Source organism: Peromyscus leucopus, chromosome 1 (assembly GCF_004664715.2).
Source record: "Peromyscus leucopus breed LL Stock chromosome 1, UCI_PerLeu_2.1, whole genome shotgun sequence".
NCBI classification, from domain to species: domain Eukaryota; kingdom Metazoa; phylum Chordata; class Mammalia; order Rodentia; family Cricetidae; genus Peromyscus; species Peromyscus leucopus.
In genome coordinates, this window is record NC_051063.1 from 167,628,993 (window position 1) to 167,649,993 (window position 21,001).

At 53.6% G+C, this 21,001-nt stretch overlaps 1 protein-coding gene across 10 annotated transcripts; it reads right to left on the reverse strand.

Moving 5' to 3' along the window:
- Positions 1-12,695: 12,695 nt before the first annotated feature.
- On the reverse strand, positions 12,696-20,915 carry Dyrk1b (dual specificity tyrosine phosphorylation regulated kinase 1B). Of its 10 annotated transcripts, none has more exons than XM_028859137.2 (12): positions 20,647-20,915; positions 18,648-18,811; positions 17,727-17,846; positions 17,442-17,630; positions 16,998-17,145; positions 15,494-15,780; positions 14,782-14,928; positions 14,560-14,700; positions 14,242-14,277; positions 13,962-14,157; positions 13,535-13,641; positions 12,696-13,435 (listed from the first exon to the last, which is right to left on the reverse strand). In XM_028859137.2, the coding sequence occupies exons 2-12, from the start codon at positions 18,708-18,710 to the stop codon at positions 13,064-13,066; spliced, it is 1,806 nt and encodes a 601-aa protein (XP_028714970.1). In that variant the 5' UTR covers positions 18,711-18,811; positions 20,647-20,915; the 3' UTR covers positions 12,696-13,063. The 10 variants fall into 10 exon arrangements, with proteins under 10 accessions (XP_028714970.1, XP_037056824.1, XP_028714967.1 ...); XM_037200929.1 differs by lacking the exon at positions 20,647-20,915 and adding an exon at positions 19,860-20,040 and having other exon boundaries at positions 17,727-17,891; XM_028859134.2 differs by lacking the exon at positions 20,647-20,915 and adding an exon at positions 19,860-20,038.
- Between the last annotated feature and the right edge of the window lie 86 nt (positions 20,916-21,001).

Here is a 21,001-nt window from a genome sequence, read left to right on the forward strand (position 1 = left end):
ACTCGGACTTACAGAACAGCGCTGTAGAACAGGAGTCCCCTGCTGAGCAGGGAAGCACAGGGATAGTTTAGCACACCGGGACTCCGTTTGGTTTGGCCTGTCTCCATACCCCTTTTCTAACAATAATGTGCTTGTCAGCCTGAGGCTAGCAACACAGGACCCACACCTGCATCCAGCTGCATGCACACCCCTTTTCTGAACAAGGAGGTAAAATTTTCCTTCTCTTCATCACCATCATAATTAGGTTCTATTCAGTTGTCTTCTTCTTTGTATGAGACCAGAAAGGCCTATCCAGCCTGAACTTGTTCTGGGTATAAGTGCAATTAAAAACAACAACAACAACAACAAAAAAAAAAAAAAAAAAAAAACAAAAACAAAAAAAAGGAAAAGAAAAGAAAAAAGAAGTGTCTACAAGTCAATACTTAGGGAACATCTTTAGTTACTTACGATTTTGCAAAAACTGAGCATGCATATGATTAAAATCAGATGCATCATGGGACATATGCAGCAGAGAAATTATCATATAACCTTAATCTATTAATCAAAATAGAGGACCACCTAAGCCGGGCATGCCTTTAATCCTAGCACTTGGGAGGCAGAGGCAGGAAGATCTCTGAGTTCGAAGCCAGCCTAGTCTACAGAATTCCGGGACAGCCAAGATTATGGCTCAAAAAAAAAAAAAAAAAAAAAAAATCCACCAATCCACCAATCCACACCCCTTAGTAACTAACATCTCCTTCCTTTAGACCTTATTAAAAGAGACCCCAGGCTGTGCTGTAGGGCCCTTGAGTAGCTTTTAAGAATTTTAAACAACTTTAGATTTCTGTGTATAATTGTTTTGCCTGCATGTGTATACATATGGACCATGCATGTGCCTGGTGTCCTCTAAGGTCAGAAGAGGGCACTGGAACCCCGAAACTGGAGTTACAGGTAGTTGTGAGACACTGTGTTGGTGCTGGGCACTGAACCAGGTCCTCTGTGAGAGCAAGAAGTGCTCTTACCTGCTGAGCAATCTCTCCAGCCCCATTTAGTTAGCGTGTGTGCATGTATGTGTGTGTGTGTGTGTGTGTCTGTCTGTCTGTCTGTCTGCTTGTCTGTAAGTATATCATGTGCCCTATGCCTAACTAGCTGGGTGAAAAAATGTATTTCCTTTGTTTCCAGCCTTTTGGAGTCAGGTTCCTCTATCTACAGCCAAACAGGTCTTGACTGGTGCCCATGGGTCAGTGTGTCACAGCTAACCTTTTGGGGGGCTTGTAGGTGGCAGGCCGTTTTAAAACCTGGGAAGTGAGCAGGAGGATTGCAAATTGAAGGGTGGGGCTGTGTTACACAGTCAGTTCCAGAACAGCCTGGGCTACAGAGTAAGACCCTGAAGAATTGACAAAAGGAATGTATGTAGTGTGCATACATGCATTTCCATTTTCTCACATGGCACATGCTCTGTGGTGGTGAGAGGACCAGTCACTCAGCATCACTCAGTCCTCCTGGGAAATGCAAATCTGTGGGCCCTGCCCCAGGTCAGCCCAGTCTCCAACGTGTACTCCAGAGGTAGTGCCTCTGGAAGCCCAGGGCTGTGATTTGAGAGCATCCTTTCAGGAATGAGCACAGTGAAATCTCCCACTCTGCAGACCTCTGATTTCATTTGAGGTAGCTAAACTGTCCTGCTGTCAGTGGTTGGGTCTGGGTTGGCTGTTTCCAGGTTCTTAGGCTTTTCAAGACTGAAATAAGGCTGGAGAGATGACGCGTGGTTAAGAGCACCACATGCTCTCCCAGAGGACCTGCAATCGATTCCCAGCACCCACCAGGCAGCTCGTAACCTCCTGGAACTTGAGCAGCACGGGGAGCTGACCCCTCTGGGCCTCCATGGCTCCTGCACTGGTGTACTCTCATGCATATCATCTTCCCATAAAAAAAGAATTAAAATAAAAGCCTACACAGACTGCAAAGTAGCAAGGAAGCTATTCAATGTGGTGACAGCACCCGTCAAAATACACTGCAGGACAGCAGTGGACCACCAGAGTGAAGACACTCAAGGGCGGGGCTGCTGGTTTAGCTCTTGCCAAGGTTTGGTTCCCAGTGCCAACATCAGGTGGCTCACAACTGCCTAACTCTAGCTCCACTGACCTAACGCCCTCTTCTGGCCTCCACAGTCACATGCACACAGACACATAAAAAATAAATCCATAAAAATAAGGTAGCCAGCTCTTGAGGAATACCTGAGATTGTCTTCTACACACACACACACACATACACACACACACACACACACACACACACCCATCTGCCCGCATGCACGCAGTGAATGTAACTGAACATACATCGACTAACAGAAGAATATCAAAGGAAAAAGATGGATTTTATGCATTTAAGTGCTTTGCCAACATGTGTGTTTGTGTACTACATATGGCCTCGTGGTCAGAAGAGGGTATCAGATCCCTTGAACTGGATTTACAGTTGTTAAGTCACATGGGTACTGGGAGCCAAACCTGTGTCTTCTGCAAGAACATTAAGTGTTCTTAAACACTGGGTCATTTAACCAGCCCCTAACTGACAAGTTATTTCTCGGTGACTTTAAAGCGGGTGGCTGTTGTAGCTGTTTGTAATGCCAGGGACTGGGAGGCTGGGACAGGGATCCCTGGAGCAAGCTGGCTAGCCATAGCAGCTGAATCCATCAGCTCTGGGTTCAAGTGAGAGATCCTAGATGCCAACTCATGCATGTAAAAATGCATGGACACCTCCGCGCGCGCGGAGATGCATATATAGATGCTGACAGCGGCTAGGGTTGGGGGAGGGAACTCAAGGAGCTCTGGGAGCCCAGTAGAGGCTCTTGAAAACTTCCCTGGGAGGCCCATGGGGAATCTCTGGATGAGACCTTTTGTTTTGAGACAGGATCTCATATAGCCCGGGTGGCTGGGAGTACAGGCATGTGGCACACCTACCCAGAAAGAGACAGACTAATAGTAAATTCAGACACCTGGAACTAGATGCTAGGAGAAAGAAGCGAGAAGAATGCACCCAAAAGCTGTGATGACAGTCCAGAGTGCCCTGGACCAGTATGGCTCGGCAGGAGTCCGTCCAAAACACAAACAGCCAGTGTAATTAGAATTTTGTTGTTAACAATTTGTTGCATTAAAAATTTAATTTTTTGTGGCACATGCCACAGCACCTGCCTGGAAGTCAGAGGACAACTTGAGGGGGCTGGTTCTTTCTTTCCAACATGTGGGTGCTGGGACTTGAATCCAGGTCATCAGGCTTGGCAGCAAACATTTTCATCTGCTAAGCCATTTTGCTGGCCCTAATTTTAAATTTTCTAGTAGCCACATAATAAAAACAATATAAGTAAGGTTAATTTTAATAATATATTTTATTAACCCAAGATATCCAAAATATTACCATATCAACATGTGAGCAATATAAAATTTTTTTTGTACCACATCTTTCAAATCAAGTGGGTATTTTACACTTAAAATATATCTCAATTCACACAAACCATATTCTCAAGTGCTCCAAGCCACTGATCCTGGTGGCCACTGATTGAACAGTACAACAAGGCCCTAGCTGTCTGTGCCAGGCTGTCACATCCTGGGCCCCTTAGAAGTGTGGTATCTTGGTCCCTTCCCAGATCCCAGAGAAGTCGAATGCACATTAAAGACTGAGGAAATGGGCCAGTTCTGCTGAAAACACTTCTGTGGCTGCCTATTGCTCTCGTGGTAAGCGCCTAGCTATTGAGCTTGGCATCCATCCACCCATCCATCCATCCACCCATCCATCCATCCATCCCACTCTGGCACCATCCAAATGTCACTCATTCCACACATGGCCCCAGAGCACCGAGTGCCAGGCCCCATGGTGGGTGGTCTGGGTGTTGCTGGGGACACAGGAGGCAGACAGGCCTGACTTTCACCCTTCTGAAGCTCCCAGGCAGGCGACAGTGATCATCCATGTTCCCTTTGACCAGTGTGGATGCCATGTGCGTCACACAGTTACAGTGAACGGGAAGCATCCCCGGAGGCCTGACCTGGCCAGGGTGGACAGGGATCTGGAAACTAAGCCAAATAAGGGAAGAGGCCACAACTGTGGCAAGCAGCCACGAGCAGATCAAATGTCCTACTGCAGGGGACAGGACTGCCAGGCAACCTGGCCTGTCCTTAAGAAGGATCACTTTCAGGCCGTACAGAGGCAAGGAGACAGGCCCTGAGCATAAAATTACAGGAAGGTCTCCAGGGTGACAGGACAGAAAAGTGGGATAAAGGGGACAGAGGACTAGGAAGGTCCTCAGCTGGCCAGCAGAGCAGTAATGTGGGTCCAAGAATCCTGGTGAGCCTTTTTTAAAAAAGTCCTTCCATTAGCCAGGCATGGTGGTGCACACTTTTAATCCCAGCACTTGGGAGGCAGAGGTGGGCTGATCTCTGGTCTAAAGAGTGAGTTTCAGATCAGTCAGGACTATACCATGTAGACCGTGTCAAAAACAACAACAACAAAAAAACCAAAAACAAACAAACAAAAAAACCCCAGGTTCTTCTATTAAACACACATGAGTTTGCTATGACAGCTGAGCAGGGGTGAAACCAGTAGGAAGAGATGAAGGGGGCTTTGGGGGACACACAAGTGTTAGGGGCTTTCTGCTACTGTGTATTTGAAAGTTCCCCTAAAATGAAGTAAGAATTCTGTTTTCTTCAGGACAGCTGAGGACTCTGGGAAGTTTTTGCCATTGGTAAAGGAAGGCATTGAAGCTCCTCCTAAAGAGAGAAGCCATAAAACCAGAGCTCTGACCCCTCCTCTCAGAGGCTTCAAGGAGGAGAGCGGCCCAGAGAGCCTCCTTCAGATCCGAACCCTGAAAGCTTGAGCCTGGAGCCGTGGCACAGGCCTGGAGCCCAGCCTGCTGGGAGGCGGAAGCAGATCAGCAGACAAGGTCAGCCCACACAAAGAGCTTGAGGCCAGGCTGGGCTACAGGAGACCTTGTCTTCTTTTTTTTTGAGACAGGTCTCACTGGGCAGCTCACAGCTGGCCTGGATCTCTCTATGTAGACCAGGCAGCACTTGAACTCAGAGCTCTGCCTGCCTCTGCCTCCCTATTGCTAGGATTAAAGGGTGACCCACCATACCCGGCTTTTGAAAAATATTTTCTGTGTACGAAAGTTTTGCTTGCATGGATGTATATGCACCATATGTGTCTGCAGAGGCCAGCAGAGGGTGCTGTATTCCTTGAACCGGAAGTTCTGGATGACTGTGAGCCTCCTCCTGGGTCCTCTATAAGAGCAGCAAGTGCTCTTAACTGCTGAGCTGTCTCTCCAGCCCCAAGACTCCTGTCTTAAGCAAAACGAAACAGGTGATAAGCTTAAACTCTAAATGCCTCACTGAGAACCTGTTCCAAGGTGACTGAATCTTGGCTGTGGTGTGGCTGAGTCTCCAGGCCCAGGTTCTAGTCCCAGTGCATCTTCTGGGGAAACTAAGCATTAACTGCAAGCCTACAAAGGGCTCGGGACTGCCTGGCTTGGAGAACTGCCTACTTACGGTAGGCAGCAGTTATTACTGCAGTTTGGGCTCTTGAGACCAGCTGGCCTCAAACTTGTGAACTTCCTGCCTCTGCCTCTCAAGTGCTGGGACAGGCCTGATTCAGCACATCTGGCTGGCAGTTACCGTTAGAGCATGTGTTCACCACACTGATCACTCCAAGACGGCTCAAGCGGCCATACTGACAGCTCATGGACGCTAACCCACTGTCCTCACAGCCAGACTCCACAGTGGCACTCTAGGGCGGCCAACACCCAGAGAACCTGTCAGCTACTCCAGATGCTGTGACACACGGCAGAGGCCTGGCGCGAGTCAGGAGACATCTGAAGAAGCCTGGTGGGACAGCTGGGATGCGTGTAAGTGACGGGAGCTGTCGTGTAATGTGCTTCAAGAGGACGTGCAGGCCCGGCCGTGACAGACAGAGCAGCAAGGCTCCTTCCCCTCACTCTAGGCCTTGCAGTAACGAAGCAGTGGCTGGGGCACTGTGCCTTGTAGCTAAACCCCATGCAACTTCTTTAACTTTTCCTCACACCAAGTGTAACTGGGCTGAGAAGGGGGTGGGAAGAAGGGGATGAGAAAGGATGGCAGTGGACAGGCTGTGTGGGCAGACGGCCATGCTGGGGTGGCCAAGGAGAGGAGTGCAGGAGGAGGCCCAGGCTCTCTCTGCTGACCATTCCAGGGCCACTCTGAGGGAGGGCAGGGTGAAGCAGCATGTAGAAATTAGGGCCCAAGGACCATCAGGAGCAGGGGGTGTGTGTCAGGCCCCAGGGCCAGAAGACAGTACCAGCATAGGCAGGAAATGAGACTGTGAGCACGAGACGGCCCAGAGGTGGGGAGAGCCCTGCATGGGAGAAATCAGGAGACACGGGGACCTGCTGGATGCTGTCTCTGGGGCCAGCAAAGTGGCAGTCTGAGTGTAGGGAGAACTCTCAAAATGCAGGCCTGGCCACTTTGCTGGGTTCTGCCAAGATGACCAGTAAGACAGGAACACAGGCCTGCAGAGAGGCAGCCTTCTTGCCATAAAGAAGCTACCAAGGAAACAGGAGTCTGTGGATCCTGGGTGCTGACCTGAGTCAGAGTCTTGCCCGTGGGACCAGAGCTGTCATCCAGGACAGAAGGCAGCGGCATAGCCCAGGTCTAGACCTGAGTCCAACACTTCTCCAGTAGAAGGGTTCAGAGCTGCCCGGAGGAAAGCCCGAGAGTCTGCAACGTGATGCAGGGGCAGAGAGGGAGGAAGCTCAAGAAGAGGATGCAGAGAGAAGCAGGAGCTGCTCAGAAGGCAACATCAGTGAACCAAACACTGGATCACAACACTGTGCTGTACCGGACGGTAAATGGATACCCTGAGTTCATGCTGACACAAACTGTTGTAGAAATAAAAGAAAGGAAAATACATGAATTCTCATTAGAACGCCACAGTGGTCGCTACAGGCCAGAGCCACGGGGGAGTACCAACAACATCTGTCCAACTCAGTAGCAAGGGGGACACTGTTCCAGCCCCCCAGCATCCTTTGGAGCATGCGAATCACTGTGTCTTGCCCTGGAAGGTGTGAACGTTGCTCAGAGCTGCAAGTGTCGGCAGCTTGGCCTTCACTGTGATGAGGTTATTGCAGGTGTGCCCTCCAATAGAACTAAGTTCTTTCTTGTGAGACCCCACTTAGTCCCCATGAATATTATTAGGAAAGCAAGCCTGGTACCTCCTCACTGTCTGGCTTCCTGTCTCACTGCTGACCCCTTCCCCACATGCTCCTTGCCATGTTGACATCTACCTCAAGTCGTGAACAAATGGGGCCACTTGGTCTTGGATTTTCAGTTGCCAAAACTAAGCTCTTTTCTTTATACATTACCCAGCCTCATGTATTTTGCTATAGCAACAGAAAGCAGACTGTTATGCTGTAGTAGTTTTCACACATGGATCTGAATCTTTGTGATAGTTTCCTCTTCAGGAATTGGAATTTAGTACTCCTCACTTGGAGCATGGATTGAAGTCAGTGACCACTTCTCACACAAAGAAGATGAAGTGGGAAATATAATCCCACAGTTGGGAGACCTGCAGATCTCTGAGGGCAGGGCCATGGCCAACACCACTTTGGCAGCTTTTCCAGAATTTAAAATCCCAACCTAATCATGAGAAGAATAGCTAACAAACACAGACAGAGCACCATTCTGTGAGTTCCTGACCACCATTTCTCAAAACTGTCCTGGAGAAACTGTCCCAGAATGGGAATGTGAGGTGAAATGCAATATGGCCTCCTGGGCCAGATCCTGAACAGAGAAAGGACATTCAAAGGCAATTGGGAGAGGTGTGGCTAGGAAACTGGAGTTAAATGAATGCCAGGCAGTGTGAGTGGCTTAGCTTTGGTGGGTGTGTCTTATCATGGAAGACACTGACACCAGGGGAGCCAGGTGCATTGGGAACAGCCTCTGCCTGACCCTCGACTCCTTTCTACAAAGCTGAAATTACAAACAAGGAAGTGTGTGTGTGTGTGTGTGTGTCCGCGCCCACTGACTTGCTCCAGTGGTCCTGATCTCCATCTGACTCCTGTAGATCTTACCCCATCCTCTTTCTCTGGCCCATCAGACTGGCCCAGGTGTGGCCTCTGGGTTCCCAGTCCCTGCACCTCTCCATCCTGCCACATGCCTCGCCCAAGCCTGCTTCCCCTGCTCAGCCCTGACCACTGTCTGCAGGAGGGCTGTCTTCCCCCACTCAGCCCTGACCACTGTCTGCAGGTGGGCTGTCTTCCCACTGGCTGATGTGTTTGTTTTGTGAAGGCAGAGGCTGGGAAACCTGCAGACCTCCGAGGCCAGGGCCATGGCCAACACCACCTTGGCAGACTTTCACTATGTCTGGCTCACAGGAATGCATGTGGGAAAGAAGAAATTGGGCCTAGAATGACCCTGACCTAATCTTGAGCCCTCTGCGCCCACAGCCTGCTAGACTCTTTCGGTGGGGATACCCTCCAGGGAAGTGTTTCCTGCCCGCTTCTCAGATCCACACACCTGAGGCACCATCAATGGTTCATCCCATGCACCCCTCCCCGCCAACAGGTCTAGCTCAAGGGGACTGATGCTTTCCATGCCACTCGGCACCAATGTCAAGTCCTCACCACAGCTGCTCATGAACTTGCCCTTGTCCCCGTCACTCCTGTCCAGTTCTAACACACCACGCATGCCTGGGCCTTTGAACTGGCTTTATTTTCAGACAGGGATGTCCTTTCTTTAAGAATACACGGCTCCCCCATTCTGGCCTAGTCTTCTGTTTTCCTCAGGGACATCCTTATAAAGTTCACTGTCTCTGTGCTCCACTCAGTGTCCACGGCTCTTTCCCCCAGCATCTCATCAACATTCACCTCGCTCCTGGGACGCAGGCTTTGAAGTGACAGGGCACTTGTTTGCTGCTGTAGCCCTGACACCCAACAGCGCTCACAAAGTGGCCAGTGCCTGCGACTGGATGAATCAGCAAGCAGTGGCCAGGACCCAGGGCTCAACTCGGGTGTCATGGCTTCCTAGTAACAGGAGGCTCAATCTACAACAACCTGCTGGGTTCCCTATGAGCAGGCCAGAAGCAGCTGACTCCACGGCCCTCCACTAATACCAAGGACTGACTGCTCTCCCAAGGAAATGGCCTAGAACTACACTCCTAGAAGTTGGTTAATAATGCTACCACCCACTTGCCCACCACCTCCAACATTTCTGAAGACCTTAATTCTGACAAACTCAGTGTTGATGCTAATGATTGAGTCCACAGGACAGACTACGGGTAAGATAGCTTGCAATGCTGCTCAGTGACATCTGGGTCTTGATTCTTCGTCTGTAGGATGGGTATGACAACACTATTCAGCTGAGAGAATTCAATGAGCTATCACATAATTATACAATCTCACCACTGTATGATTTTGAAAATATTGCCTTACTTCAGTTAGCTAGTGCTGAGTAGCAAATCATCCTAAAACAGTATCATAAAACCGCAATTGTTTATTTCATGATTCTGGAATATGGACAAGGCTCACGGGGAATGGCCTGAGGAGGACTCGAATCTGCCCAGGGTAGTGTCGGCTGGGTTGGAAGATCCACGATGCCATGCACATACCTGGCACATCTGAAATACTTGGGGCGGACGCTGGACCTCTCTCTATAAAGAAGTCAGGCCACCAGGGGTGAATGGAGAGGCCACCAGACCTGCGAAGGCACTGGGCTGGCTCAGTGCCTCTTCTTGTGTTGATCAGATTACTGGTCCAGGCAGTACTCAACAGGGAGGAGAGTCCCCATCTTGAGTGGAAACAGCAGAATGGGGACTGTCTTGAAGTGTAGCTATTGTAACACCCATCAGTGGAACCTTTAAAAACACACAGCTGGGCCTGGAGGGGTGGCTCAACGGTAAGATCACTTGCTGCTCTTCCATAGGACCTGGGTTCAGTTCCTAGCACCCACACAGTGGTCCACAACTATCCCAAACTCCAGTTTCAGGGGATCCAATGCCCTCTCCTGACCTCTGAGGGCACCAGGCCTGCTTGTGGTGCAGACATACACACCGGCAAAATACTCATACACATAAAATAAACAAATCTACAGCAAAACCAAACAGAATCCCAACCCAGCTAACCTTACTCTCTGTCCCTGTTTAAAATTCTCTTGCAACTCTCTGTACATAGGCACTGGGGACTCAAGGTTCTCCTGGGATGGACAAAGTATAGGCCCTTGTTCCATCCACCTCAGCCTCTGGGTGCCAATCATCACACACACACACTTCTCTGAATAGAGCTGATACCAACCCCATGGCCTGGAATCTCTTCCTTGGAGCCAAATTAGAAATCCCTATCAAGTGTTCCTTCAATGCTCTTGGTCCTGTCCCTTCCCATTGCTGTGCTCTCCGACTGAGTTCTTTCAAGGCAGGGAAGCTATGCTTTCCTCTCTGTTGTATTTCCACATGGTAGACTGCAGAAACAAAATACCTGTTGACTGTCTTGAGCGCTCAGAATTGGTTAGCTGTACAGAGGGGATGAGTGGACTCCCCGGGAGGCTGGAATGTAGATCTATGCTCTACAAGTGCTCATCTGATAGTGAGCCCTGCTGGGCGCCACACATTCTTCTGTGTAGGAAAAAAAAGCATAGAGTGACCCAAATGCTTGCTTCCAAGAAGTTCAAGGGCTCCTGGAAGGGGAGATGGTTGACAAGATAAATTCCAGCATGTGCCAGTGGTATGACCAACACAAGGAAAAATGGACAGGGATGTTAGCAGTGTCATTCAGAAGTGTGGTCAGGCAGTGCCGTCTAGAGAAAAATGGTCCAAACAAAGAGAACACCAAGCACCAAGGCCCTGAGGCTAGTGCAGCCGGAGCAGAGACAGATGGTGAAGGGCCCTGCAGGTCCTGGAAAAGACTTGGGCTTTACCCTGAGTGAGATGGAGTCCAGGATGATTCTCAGCAGGGAGGGACAAGCAGGTGCTCAGAGTTTCTTTAGTTACATGGGGAATGGTGAGGGGAAGGAAGACCAAAGAGGATGCCACAGACGTGCATGGCCTGAACTATGAGAGTACCCTGGAGATACCCAAGAAGGTATCAGGTAGTCAGTCAGCCTGGAGCATGGCTCTCCACCACAAACACAAGTGAAATCCCATGTCCAGTCTACATTCCTCATGGGGCCTACATGATCTGGTCTTGCTGATACCTCCAGGCTCAAATACACTTTGTTAAATCAATGACTGGTACACACACACACACACACACACACACACACACACACACACACACACGCATGTGCGCGCGCACCAATCTGAGTCTACTTCCTAGTCGTGTGACCCTAGGCAAGTAATTTAACTTCCATCTGCCCTCACTATCCCCAAACTTGGAGAGGTCACTGCAGTTTCTGCTTTCAACGGCCTGTTCGTTCAAAGTCTTTTACCGGAGGCTGGGTGTGTAGAACACTTGCCTAGAATCTGGGATTTCTTGGGTTCCGTCCCCAGAACCACAAAAACACATAAAAAACAAACAAACAAAAAACCCAAACAAGACCAAGACTGTCAATGGGGCATGGAGTACTCTATCTGCTCTTCTCTACCTCATCCTTCCACTCAGCCTGTTCACTCAATTGTCTGGAAAGCTTACCTGTCCTTCCCTGGCCTTCTCAGCGTCGCCCCTGCCCTGTTATTCCCTAGGGGCCTGCCACAAGCCGGCAGACCCGTTTTTTTTCTGCAACCCACTTCCATACTTCAGAAAAACTGGCTGTGCCTCAGTACCTTCGAAAAAGTCCAGCTCCCTAGATATCCAAAGATCCCCGATAAATCTTAACTGACATTCTCAAAATGATCACCGTCACCAGTAACCCACAAGTGACGAGGAACTTGCTCACCGCGGCCTCTGCCAAGTGCCCTCCACTGCCCCGCCCAGGCCCTGCAAGGCGGGCTGACCACTCCCCCTCCCCAAGCCTCGCCCTTGCACATCATCCAATCACCACCCGTCCTACTGGCCCGCCAACATCCGGGCCCTGGTGCCAGAAAGCTCATTGAACAATCCCCACTCATATGCGCAGAGACTTCTGGGCTTTGTAGTTCCCCAAGAAAAGCGAGCTAAGAGCCGGCCTTGTAGAACTCCATCTCCCAGGAGTCACCGCGCCCGCCCGTTGTGAGCGCTCTTAACAGTTTGAACCCGGTGGTTCTTTGCAAGGCTGTTTGGGAGACAGCTGATTCCAAATTGCCATGAAACAAAAACCACTTACCTGGAAGTCAGGGAGCGTCTTTTTGCCCGAGAATCTCAATATTCTGCAATGACTCCAGAATGGGGCTGGACACAGGTGGGGTAAAATCTGTCCCCATTGCCTGTCTGGATAGTACCAAGGAAGGCCTGTCGGGTACACCCAGAGACTACTGGGTGCCTGCCTGATACAAAAAGCCTCTCCTGGGTGGACTCTATGTGAGCCCTGACAGACGAGGGCAGAGCATTACAATTCCCAGCAACAGGCCAGGATTTTACCCCGGAAAAGGCAAATGTGGGCCAGGATTTTGCACCCAGGATATATCTATGGTTCTACAGCCCGCCAACCTCCCGCTGCCCCATGCCTGCACCAAGAAGTATGATGTCCCCAGGAGGGATATACCCACACCACAAAGCATCCCTTCCCCACAACACCTTCCCCACCATGCCTCTGAGGGTCCGAAGAGGGAGCCAAGGCCCTGCAAACGCTCAGGCAGGCATGTGAGAAAGCTCTTTACTGGGGGGTACAGCAAGGAGGAGCAAGGCCATCTCCCCCTACCTGCCCCCACCCCCTCCTAGGGCCCTAGGGTGAGGGGAAATCTCCCCTCTACCGGACCACCACTGTCTTTGGTACAATAAATAGAAAACAAGGGGGGAGAGGGGGCCAAGGGTCCAGTCTTAGTGGGGAGGGTGTGGCCAAAACCCCTCTCCCTCGACCCCCTGCCCTGGGCCCCAATCAGTGCAGGCCTCACCCACCCCAGCTGGGTAGCAGCAAGTCCAGTCAAGGGGAGATATGAGGATGGGAGCCCAGGGCCCCCAGATGGGGGGGTATGGCTTCAGGAGGGGCCCCAGGGAGGGGCAGGGTCATGAGCTGGCTGCTGTGCTCTGGGGTACACCATGGAGGCCCAGGCGAGGCCCCAGAGTGGCAGGGTCATCAGGGGGTGGGAGAGGTGGTCGACCTCCCGTCATCCGAGTCCGGAGGGCTGAGGCAGCCGGGTGCTGGGGGGCAGGTGCCAGATGAGGTGGGGAGCAGTCTGGAGGGCTGCCCACCAGGCTCACATCCATCAGCTCCGGGGGTGGTGGTGATGTTGGTGATGGGGGACGTCCAAGGCATCGGGGTTGGGGGGGTAAGTGGGCCCCAGTCCCTGGCAATGTCGAGGCAGAGGTAGGGGCTTGATGTGTCTTGTGGGGCACATCACCCCCTGCCCAAGGGCGCAGAGGCTGGGAGGGTATAACCTAAAAAAAACAAACAAAAACCAAAGGAATTGGTAGGTGTTGAGATCTTGAAGTCCCAAGGACCTGCCACGCACCTCCAAGGCCTCACAGCTTCAGTACCTGGGGGCTGTTCATCTCACAGTCGGTGATGGGGGGCCCTGGCCCCCCGCAATATCGGTTGCTGTAGCGGTAGGCCCTGTGGTCACTGGAGGAGCCACTGGAGCCCCCTGGAAGCACAGGGAAGAAGAAAAGAGGGCGGAGCTGATAAGAGGCGGGGAGCCTGTTCAACACCTAGACCAGAGCCTGTGTGAAGGCTCTAACAGCCCAATTCTGAAATCTAGGGTCCGAGTTGTGTGGGAGGCTAGAGTCAGTTTTAGGGGCCGAATCTCAAGCCTTGATTGGGAGCTCCCGTTGGTCACGTGGTACTGTCCCACCCCACCTCATCCTGGAGCTCAGAATCTGGAAGCTCTAAGGCTCTAGACAGAGGCCCACTGGTGAGGTCTCCCAGGCTGGGCCCTGCAGCACACATCTGACACTGGGCACCCACCAGAGCTGGAGATGGAGCTGGCGGTGCTAGAGGAGGGGCAGGTGTCGAGGGGCGCGGGCGAGGTGGAGGCACTGCTGCCTGCCGGGCCCGTGTTGGTGGCCTCGTCGGCCGTGCGGCGGAAGAAGCCGTGCTGCAGAGCGCCCAGCGGGCTGATGCGGGCGGCGGGCTCATACTCCAGCATGCGCAGCACCAGGTCCTGGAAGCGGAGGTAGTCGGCGGGGCTGTGGCCCGGCTCCCCCGCCCGCCGGCCCCCGGGCCCGCCCGTCTGCACGCCCAGCACCTCCTGCAGCCGCCGTGTCCCGGGGCCCTGGTAATCCTGGCAGGGAGGGGGTCGGAGGGGGGGCAAGAGAGTGGCCGTCAGTGGGCAGGAGGGGCAGGGAAACACACACGGGGAAACAGAGGCACAAAAGAGGAAGAGGAAGAGAGAAGCTAACAAGAGCTGGGGGGTAGGACGGTAGGTGATGGGGTGGGCAGGGGAGGAAGGAAAGGACAGACAAGGGGGAGAGAAAGACAGGGAAAGACACAGGGAGAGGGGAGCCCCAAGTGTGAGTGAGGGGCCACCCAGGGTGGGAGAAGTGGCACAGGGCAGGGGCCGCACCTTCCTGAGTTCCTTTGTCCTTCGTAGTGTCCAGCCACCCCCAGGCAGCCGCTCAAAGTACTTGCGAGCCTTGGGTGCCTGTTCCAGCATGGGCGCGGGCGGAATGCCCAACACCTCGACAATTCGGCTCATCTGGTCCACCTGCGGGCAGGCGGCGGTCAGGGGCGCCGGGCGGCCAGGCTCCACCCCTCCACCTCCAGCACACCCCTTCCAGGGGCACACCTCATTGGAGCCGCTGAAGAGGGGCTCTCCGGTGTGCATTTCCACAAGGATGCAGCCCAGGGACCACATGTCAATGGCCAGGTCATAGGGTGTGCCTAGGAGCACCTCGGGTGAGCGGTAGAAGCGGCTCTGAATATACTGGTAGATCTGGGGGGAGGGGACAGTAGTCAGGGCACTAGCTCCCCTGCTGGTTCCACTGGACCACGCAGCTGAAGACAAGCCCCTGCTTGAAAACAGGACGGAGCTCCTAGGTTCTCAGCAAGGCTGCAAACCAGTCACTGTCTTGCTCATCAGCTTCCAGTCTTTGGCCTGCTTTAACTGTCTCCATTCCCAGCTCTGGTCCCTTCTGTTTAAGAGAGGCTGGCCATCCCATACTGAACCACACCAGTGTAACCCCGCGACCTGCTCACAAGAGGCTGCAAGGCTTCTAGGTCCTCTACCTGTGCCCTCATGAACACAAGTCAGCAAAGCAGAGCTCAGGCTCAGACCTCAACTCCACTACTCTGAGAAGCTGCCTGCCCCTCAGGGTCACCCTTTCTCTTCCTTGCTTGGGTCTCCTCTGCCCTCTTCATCTCTGACCCCCTCCCTCCAGGCCCCAGGGCTCCCTTCCTATGCCCAGTGTCATCTCAGGCATCAGCTTCCAGGGCCAAAACGAAGCCGATCTACCCCATCCCACTCAAGACACCGGCCCTGCCCAGAGTCAGAGCCGCACCCGCTGGCCAAGCTGGCAGGAGCTGCCAAAGTCCACGATCTTGATAGCACTGCGCTTAGGATTGCAGAGCAGGATGTTCTCAGGCTTGAGGTCGCAGTGGATGATGCTGAGCTCGGGAGTGGCCAGAAAGAGCAGCGCCGTGCAGAGCTGCTGCGCCAGCTTCCGAGTCAGGTTCAGTGAGACCCCTCGGAAGTGTGTGTTGCGCAGGAGGTCGTACAGGTTGTAGGACAGCAGCTCAAACACCAGGCACAGATGATTCCGGAACATGAAGTGCCGTTTCAGGTGCACTGTGGGGGACAGCAGGCAGCAGATCACAAACAGACTGACAGGGCAGACAGCCTGGGGGCCACATAGTAACCACCTCTGCTAGACTGCAGTGAGCCCTCAGCTGTTAGTGCACTGGACTCGGTGGCCTCCCAAAGCATGCTAATTCTCGAGGCTCACAAACCTTCCAACTGTTACCAAAAGGAAGGTTTCTGCCAGCAGGGAATAGTAAGCGTGACTTCGTAATCCCAGAGTTTGGGAAGCTAAGGCAGAGGAGGATGAGTTCAGGGCCAGCTTGGTACATAGTGAAGCCTGAAATCAGGGGGAAAAAAAAACCAAAGGGTGGTGTAACCTTGGGGTTACATTAGCCCAGGGTAAGGGATGGCCAAAGGGTGGTAGCATGTTTGTCTAGCAAGTACAAGGCCCTAGGTTCAAGCCCCCAGCACTGCAAAGAGAAATAAAATGCACCGTCACTTCCTCCTGGAGCTTCAGAAGATTCCATGGCCCCTCATCTCACTTTATAACACTGAGCTAGGCCTTGGGGGGCAGGAGGGGCAGGCAAGGAGACCAAGGTCTTCAGATGCAGATACAGGGAGAGTCTAAGCTCAAGGCTCATCTGGATGACTTTAGTGAAACTCCATCTCACAATAACTAATAGAGGTCCGGGGATGCAGTCCTGGGGTGAAGTGCTTGCCTATATATGAAGCACTGGGTTTGACTCCCAGCCTGGCCAAACAAAACCCCAAGTAAGTTCTACCACCACCCAGACCCGAGTGAACAAATGAACCTGCTCTCCTTTTAGCTGTGTCTATCTTTGTGGCAAGGGACACTGGCTGTCCTTTTAAGAACCTGTCAGTCCCTTTCCAGAGGAACTGAAGACTGGGACACATCAGAGTCAGAGTTCCAGAGGCCAGTGCTTCTCCAATTACTAATCCTGTTGTGTGCAAACTGCTACCTTATGTACATGACAGCACTGAGTGCCTCACTTTCCTATCTCCAGCATGTGCACAAAACTGTCCTATTCCTCACGGGGCTGGGGTGAGGCAATTGATGTCAAGTGTCTGCAACAGAGCCTGGCCCTTAGTGAGCTCTGGATGAACGCTGACCACTGTTAATCAAGTGAGCAGAGAAGGAAAATCCTGACCACAGCAAGAGATGCACGGAGGCTGAGCAGCCTGAAGACCCTTACTAGCTCTGGCTCTGCCATGGCACCCTGCACTCACTCAGGCCCAGGCCTCACCTATGTAGTACTTCATCTCGGTGTCGTGCTGGTTCATCAGCTCCAGCAGCCGCAGCTCAATCTGGGCCTGGTTCAGGAAGGCCTTCTTGTTCTTGATGATCTTGATGGCCACCAGCTCCTGGGTCTGGTGATCATAGGCTTTTACCACCTGTCAAGACATGGAGTGTTACCCCGGGAGGTGGGAGGCCCACCAGCCACACCTTTCCAACTAACAACTCACAGCCCAGCACTCACATCCCTTGTACTGGATACAAAGTACCACAGTCCCCTGTGTGGAGTCTTGTTATTTATACTTTTAGAGAAACTGAGACAGGGGAACTAAGTGGCTTGAGTGACTGGCCCAGGACAGGACTTGCAGCAAGTGAACCACTGGGGTGGAGGGAATGTGGGTAAGGTCAGTGGTTGTCTGCACCCAGGCACTGGATGAGTGGGGGAGTCCCACACCTGGCCAAAGGAGCCTTTGCCAATAAGAGAGTCAATCTCATAGCGCTCTAGCCAGCGCTCGCCACTGCGCACAATGTAGTCGTGGTTGTCGTCGTCATAACCGTGGTTCAGGACCTTCTTCTCCTTTTTGGTGCTCGAGTCCTGGGGTGGTGCCTGTTGGGCCCGCCGTTTCTTCTTCGCATAGTATACCTGCTCAGGCAGCCAGGAAACCGGACCCTTGAGTGACCCAGGCGAGCAGCCAGGGCCCTTTTCAGCACCCAGCCAGGGAATCCCATCCCCACCCACCTCATTGATGTGCTTGTAGGTCTTGATGAGGTCCACTGAGAGCTTGCGCAGGGGGGCCGAGGTCGCGTCCCGGAAGGCCAGGGGCAGTCTCCGAGGCAGTAGCCGCACATCAGGCAATACCTGCGGTGCAGAGGGGCAGACGCGGCACAGGCCTTCATCTCCCACCTCCAGGGAGAACGGTAAAGCTGATGGCCATTTGACAATGCCCACATCTGCCTAGCTCTCCACAAAAGTAGATGCTCCCCAAGGAGAGATTCTACCCTATAGGGCCTGTCACACATTTGGGTTCCCCAGATATCTGTTCATCGCGAGATGAAGAGAATGGTTTACCTCTGACCTTCCACCAAGCGTCTGGTTAGCTCGTTTGCTCTCTTTTTTCCCCTCTGAACCCCAGTGAACACACGAATGAGAAACCTGGGTCCTTTGCACCCGACGAGACCACCATTTTTGGGAACCAGGCCACTGATGAATTCCCTGTATCTCCATGTCCTCACCCTCAAATGAGTGTGCCCAGTTCCTAAAGCTCTTGGATTGGGGCTAGATTTCTTGGGTTTCCCACCACCCTCAGCTCACTTTCCTTCCAGGCTTTTCACTCCAGACCTCTGCTTGCTGTGGACACTAAGACTGTTTTGGTCTTTTGTGTGCCAGTGACAGTTCTGAGCCTAACAAACATTACACCTAATTTGCTTAACCCTTGATAGCACTCTGTGAGAGATGGAGGGCCTTGGAGAAGCTCAGTAATTCAGTCCTCATAGCAGGAGTAAGTGTGGACCCCCCCAAACTCCACCTGAAACTCTTCCAGTATCACGAGGCCTCCAACATCCTCAGAGATCTTCCAACAATCCTGCTGTTGTCTGGAGACCCTTTTATCCTCAGTCTCTTTCTATCCCCAGGCCGATGAGAAACCAGCTGAATGCCTACCTGTGTGTGTTCCTGGGGCCCTGGAAAGCCAGAGAAGGGACCATGGCCTGGTGGGACGGCCATGGTGGGCTCAGAGGGCCGCAGGGGTGTGAGGCCTGGAGCGGGAGCCCGGCCGGGGGGCGCCTTCTCGCATCCTGCACCTCGGCTGCCACCGCCGCTGAGACCTGAGAACAGGTAGGAAGTAGGGAGACAACATGGAACAAGAGGGTATGCAGTCAGGGCCAAACAAAGAGGCGGGCATGAAGAAGAGGGCAGGGCAGGGGGGCACCAGGTAGCGATGCAGAGGGGGCAGAGACAAGTGGCAGGTAGGTTGGCATAGCAGTGTTCCTCAACAAATGATCGGCCAAATAAAGGAGACAACATGAGAAAACGTAAAGGGGAATGGTTAGAGCCAGACAAGCGTGGGGGAGTGGGGACAAGACAAGGACAGGAAGACAGAAAAAGGCCAGCAATCGGGAGAGCAAAAGAGAAGACAGAAACCATGTAGAGTCTGGGCAGTAGAATTCATCTTTTCTTTGAATTTCTGCTGGTGCCCATCCCGAGTCCTTCAGATAAAGCCCCGCCCTCACATGGTCTTCCCTCAACATCAGTCTCTGAGGGCCCCATTTCAAATCTGGTCCACCCTCTAGTTCTTTCCACTCTAGAGAACCCCAGGGTCCCTCACACCTAGCAGTCCTTGTAGACCTCCCAGAATCAAGGTTATCTGAGAAGCCCTTTCTGTGTGAGTGCTATGGGTGTCTCAACCACCAAGGCACACTTTCCCGAGGACTGACTCGCCACCCTACCAAGACTGCTCCCAGCCCTTTTTCTAAGTACTCTATATTTATCCCACTAGATTTCCCATTACTCTAAGACCCCTGCTCCTAAGGAAAAGAAGAGGGATGTGTCATGTCTCAACAGTTTAAGAGCCACAGTCTTTTTCTCCCTTACACTGGGATCCTTGCTGTCCCCTCTACCTAAACCGGGTCATTCCACAGTTGAGCCTATTCCTAGAAGGGCCCAACAGCCAAATCCCTAAATAACACGAGACTTTGCTCTCTCAAAGTGTTCTCTAGAATAAAATCTTCCCCTAAGAGCCTCCCCCATGTCAGATCCCTCCTGTCCTATGCCTCGCGACTCCAGGTCCCCTTTACTGGGGCTTCACTGACAAACAAGTCTTCCCCGGCCCTTCCCTCCCACACTAGGACCGGCTCTCCCAGCTCCCACCCCTACCCGGGTCAGGGCTGGCGCTGGGCCCACGGGGGGCTGGGGAGCGATGGGGCCCCCAGTGCGGTGGGCGAACGGCCAGCATGGTGGTGGCGGTGGCGGCGGCGGCGGTGAGAAGGTGGCCGCCTGTCCCCGGCCTGGCCGGCCTGGCCAGCCCCGCGGCGGTGAGGGCAAGCGGGACAGGCGGCCCGGTGGGTGACAACAGCAGCCGCCGCCACCGCCGCCGCCAGGGGGGCGGGGAGAGGAGGGGACGAGGGTCAGACCGGGGCACGCGGGGGAAGGGGACAGCAGGTGGACGGGGGAGGGGCGGGCGGGCTAACCCTCGCCCTGCGGCCCGGCCCCGCCCCGCGTGGCCACCCGCCCCCAGGGACCCTGGCGTCCCGCCCCCCACCCGGCAGGCCCGCCCCGGCCGGTGGAGTCCCGGCGGGCGGGGCCCGATGAGCCCGGCAGGCCGCACCTCCCATGGCAACAACCGCGCCATTGGTTGTTGCTGCCGAGAGCTTAACCAACCAGCACTCAGGGCAGCTGTTGCTAGGCGACAGTGAAGCGGCCAGCGCAGCCGAGCCCAAACAAAGGGCGGGAGTGGGGCCGGGCTGCCCCCTCCCAGACTCCCTCTCAAGAAGGCTCCCCCGGGCTCAGCCCCTTCCAGAAACCCAGCTGTAAATAGCCGGGCTCCGCCGCACTGGCCCGAAGCCCCCTCCTTTGCCTTGCTAAGTCTCGCGGGGACGGCCAGGGCGGATCCCGGCTCGCCCTCCACCCAAGCGTGCCGCCCCGCCCGTCGCCATACCGTTACCTGAGGGCGTGGGTAAGGGGACGCAAACTGCTCGGGGAGTCCGAGCTCAGACCTGCCCACTGGCTGAGGGTGTCCGGTGGACGCGGCGAGCCAGGGCCCCGATTACCCAGTAATGCAACCAGCAAAATGGCGACCACAACAAACCGGCCCCCCTGTCCCGGCTCCGCCCCCACACCGCTCACGTGACTTCAGGGAGTACTGTGCGCCTGCGCCTTAAGGGCGCGGAGCCGCGCACATGCGTAGCAGCCATCAATGGAGCATGCACCATGTGACCGGATGAAACTTTCCAAGGCACCCCCCACCAAGCGCACATAAAGTTGGTCAAGGGCGCATGCGTCTCTCGGCCACTGAGCAA

Bases quoted from the DNA above. Each gene is read 5' to 3' on its own strand.
- Dyrk1b (XM_037200923.1), bottom strand. From the start codon at position 19,938: ATGCTGGCCGTTCGCCCACCGCACTGGGGGCCCCATCGCTCCCCAGCC. The intron at 14,278-14,559 runs GTGCGGCCCCTG...CCTCCCTGCCAG, and splicing joins GGACAAAGGAACTCAGGAAG to GATTACCAGGGCCCCGGGAC. The intron at 13,642-13,961 runs GTGGGTGCCCAG...CTGTGCTTCCAG, and splicing joins CAGCTCCATCTCCAGCTCTG to GGGGCTCCAGTGGCTCCTCC.